Below are 1744 nucleotides of genomic sequence, written 5' to 3' on the forward strand. Positions count from 1 at the left end.
TGAGTGTCACCTGTGTCACCTCAGTGTCATCTGTGTCACCTGTGTCACCTCAGCATCCCCTCAGTGTCCCCAGTGTCACCTGTGTGTCACTTGTGTGTCACCCCCATAAACCTCCCCCCCCCTCGGCCATGTACTGCATCGAGGACAAGATGTGAGTGTCACCTGTGTCACCTCAGTGTCATCTGTGTCACCTGTGTCACCTCAGCATCCCCTCAGTGTCCCCAGTGTCCCCTGTGTGTCACTTGTGTGTCACCCCCATAAACCTCCCCCCCCCTCGGCCATGTACTGCATCGAGGACAAGATGTGAGTGTCACCTGTGTCACCTGTGTCACCTGGGTGTCACCTGTGTCCCCTCAGCATCCCCTCAGTGTCCCCTCAGTGTCCCCAGTATCACATGTGTGTCACTTGTGTGTCACCCCCATAAACCTCCCCCACCCTCGGCCATGTACTGCATCGAGGACAAGATGTGAGTGTCACCTGTGTCACCTGAGTGTCACCTGTGTCACCTCAGTGTCCCCTCAGTGTCACCTGTGTGTCACCTGTGTGTCCCCTGTGTGACCTTAGTGTGACCTGAGTGTCCCCTCAGTGTCACCTGTGTCACCTGTGTCACCTGGGCGTCACCTGTGTCCCCTCAGCATCCCCTCAGTGTCCCCTCAGTGTCCCCAGTGTCCCCTGTGTGTCACTTGTGTGTCACCCCCATAAACCTCCCCCCCCCTCGGCCATGTACTGCATCGAGGACAAGATGTGAGTGTCACCTGTGTCACCTGAGTGTCACCTGTGTCACCTCAGTGTCCCCTCAGTGTCACCTGTGTGTCACCTGTGTAACCTTAGTGTGACCTCAGTGTCACCTGTGTGACCTCACTGTCACCTCAGTGTCACCTGTGTCCCCTCAGTGTCACCTGTGTCACCTGTGTGTCACCTGTGTGACCTTAGTGTGACCTCAGTGTCCCCTCAGTGTCACCTGTGTCACCCCCATAAACTTCCATCCCCCCCGTCCCTGCCCTCGGCCGTGTACTGCGTCGAGGACAAGATGTGAGTGTCACCTGTGTCACCTGGGTGTCACCTGTGTCACCTGTGTCCCCTCAGTGTCACCTGTGTCACCTGGGTGTCACCTGTGTCATCCCTTGTGTTGCCTCCTCTGTCACCCTGAGCCTCCCAATGTCCCCCTTGTCCCCTGCTGTCCTCAATGTGTCCCCAGGGCCATCGATGACAAGTACAGCCAGCGCGAAGAGTCCCCAATGGTGTCCCCAATGTGTCCCCAGGGCCATCAATGAGAAGTACAGCTGGTGCGAGGAGTTCCCAATGGTGTCCCCGCGAAGAGTCCCCAATGTGTCCCCAATGTGTCCCTGTCCCCAGGGCCATCGATGACAAGTACAGCTGGCGCAAGGAGTTCCCAATGGTGTCCCCAATGTCCCCAATGTGTCCCCAATGTGTCCCCAATGTGTCCCAAATGTGTCCCCAGGGCCATCAATGAGAAGTACAGCTGGTGCGAGGAGTTCCCAATGGTGTCCCCAATGTGTCCCCAATGTCCCCAATGTCCCCCTGTCCCCAGGGCCATCGATGACAAGTACAGCCGGCGCGAGGAGTTCCGCGGTTTCACGCAGGATTTCAAGGAGAAGGACGGCTACCGGCCCGACGTCAAGATCGAGTACGTGGACGAGACCGGCCGCAAGCTCACCCCCAAAGAGGTGGCGTGTCCCCAATGTCCCCCGGTGTCCCCAACACCCCCACGGTGTCCCCAACA

The 1744-nt window shown here is 58.2% G+C and overlaps 1 protein-coding gene across 1 annotated transcript in view; it reads left to right on the forward strand.

Moving 5' to 3' along the window:
• The first annotated feature begins 721 nt into the window (after positions 1-721).
• Positions 722-1744, forward strand: part of LOC121340620 (U4/U6.U5 tri-snRNP-associated protein 1-like) — a 5524-nt gene continuing 4501 nt past the window's right edge. The window contains exons 1-2 of the mRNA XM_041413490.1: positions 722-744; positions 1553-1688. Coding sequence (XP_041269424.1) covers positions 722-744; positions 1553-1688 — 159 coding nt within the window. The remainder of the gene's footprint in view (positions 745-1552; positions 1689-1744) is intronic.

Source organism: Onychostruthus taczanowskii, unplaced genomic scaffold (genome assembly GCF_017590055.1).
Source record: "Onychostruthus taczanowskii isolate IOZ18803 unplaced genomic scaffold, ASM1759005v1 scaffold418, whole genome shotgun sequence".
Taxonomy (NCBI): Eukaryota; Metazoa; Chordata; class Aves; order Passeriformes; family Passeridae; genus Onychostruthus; species Onychostruthus taczanowskii.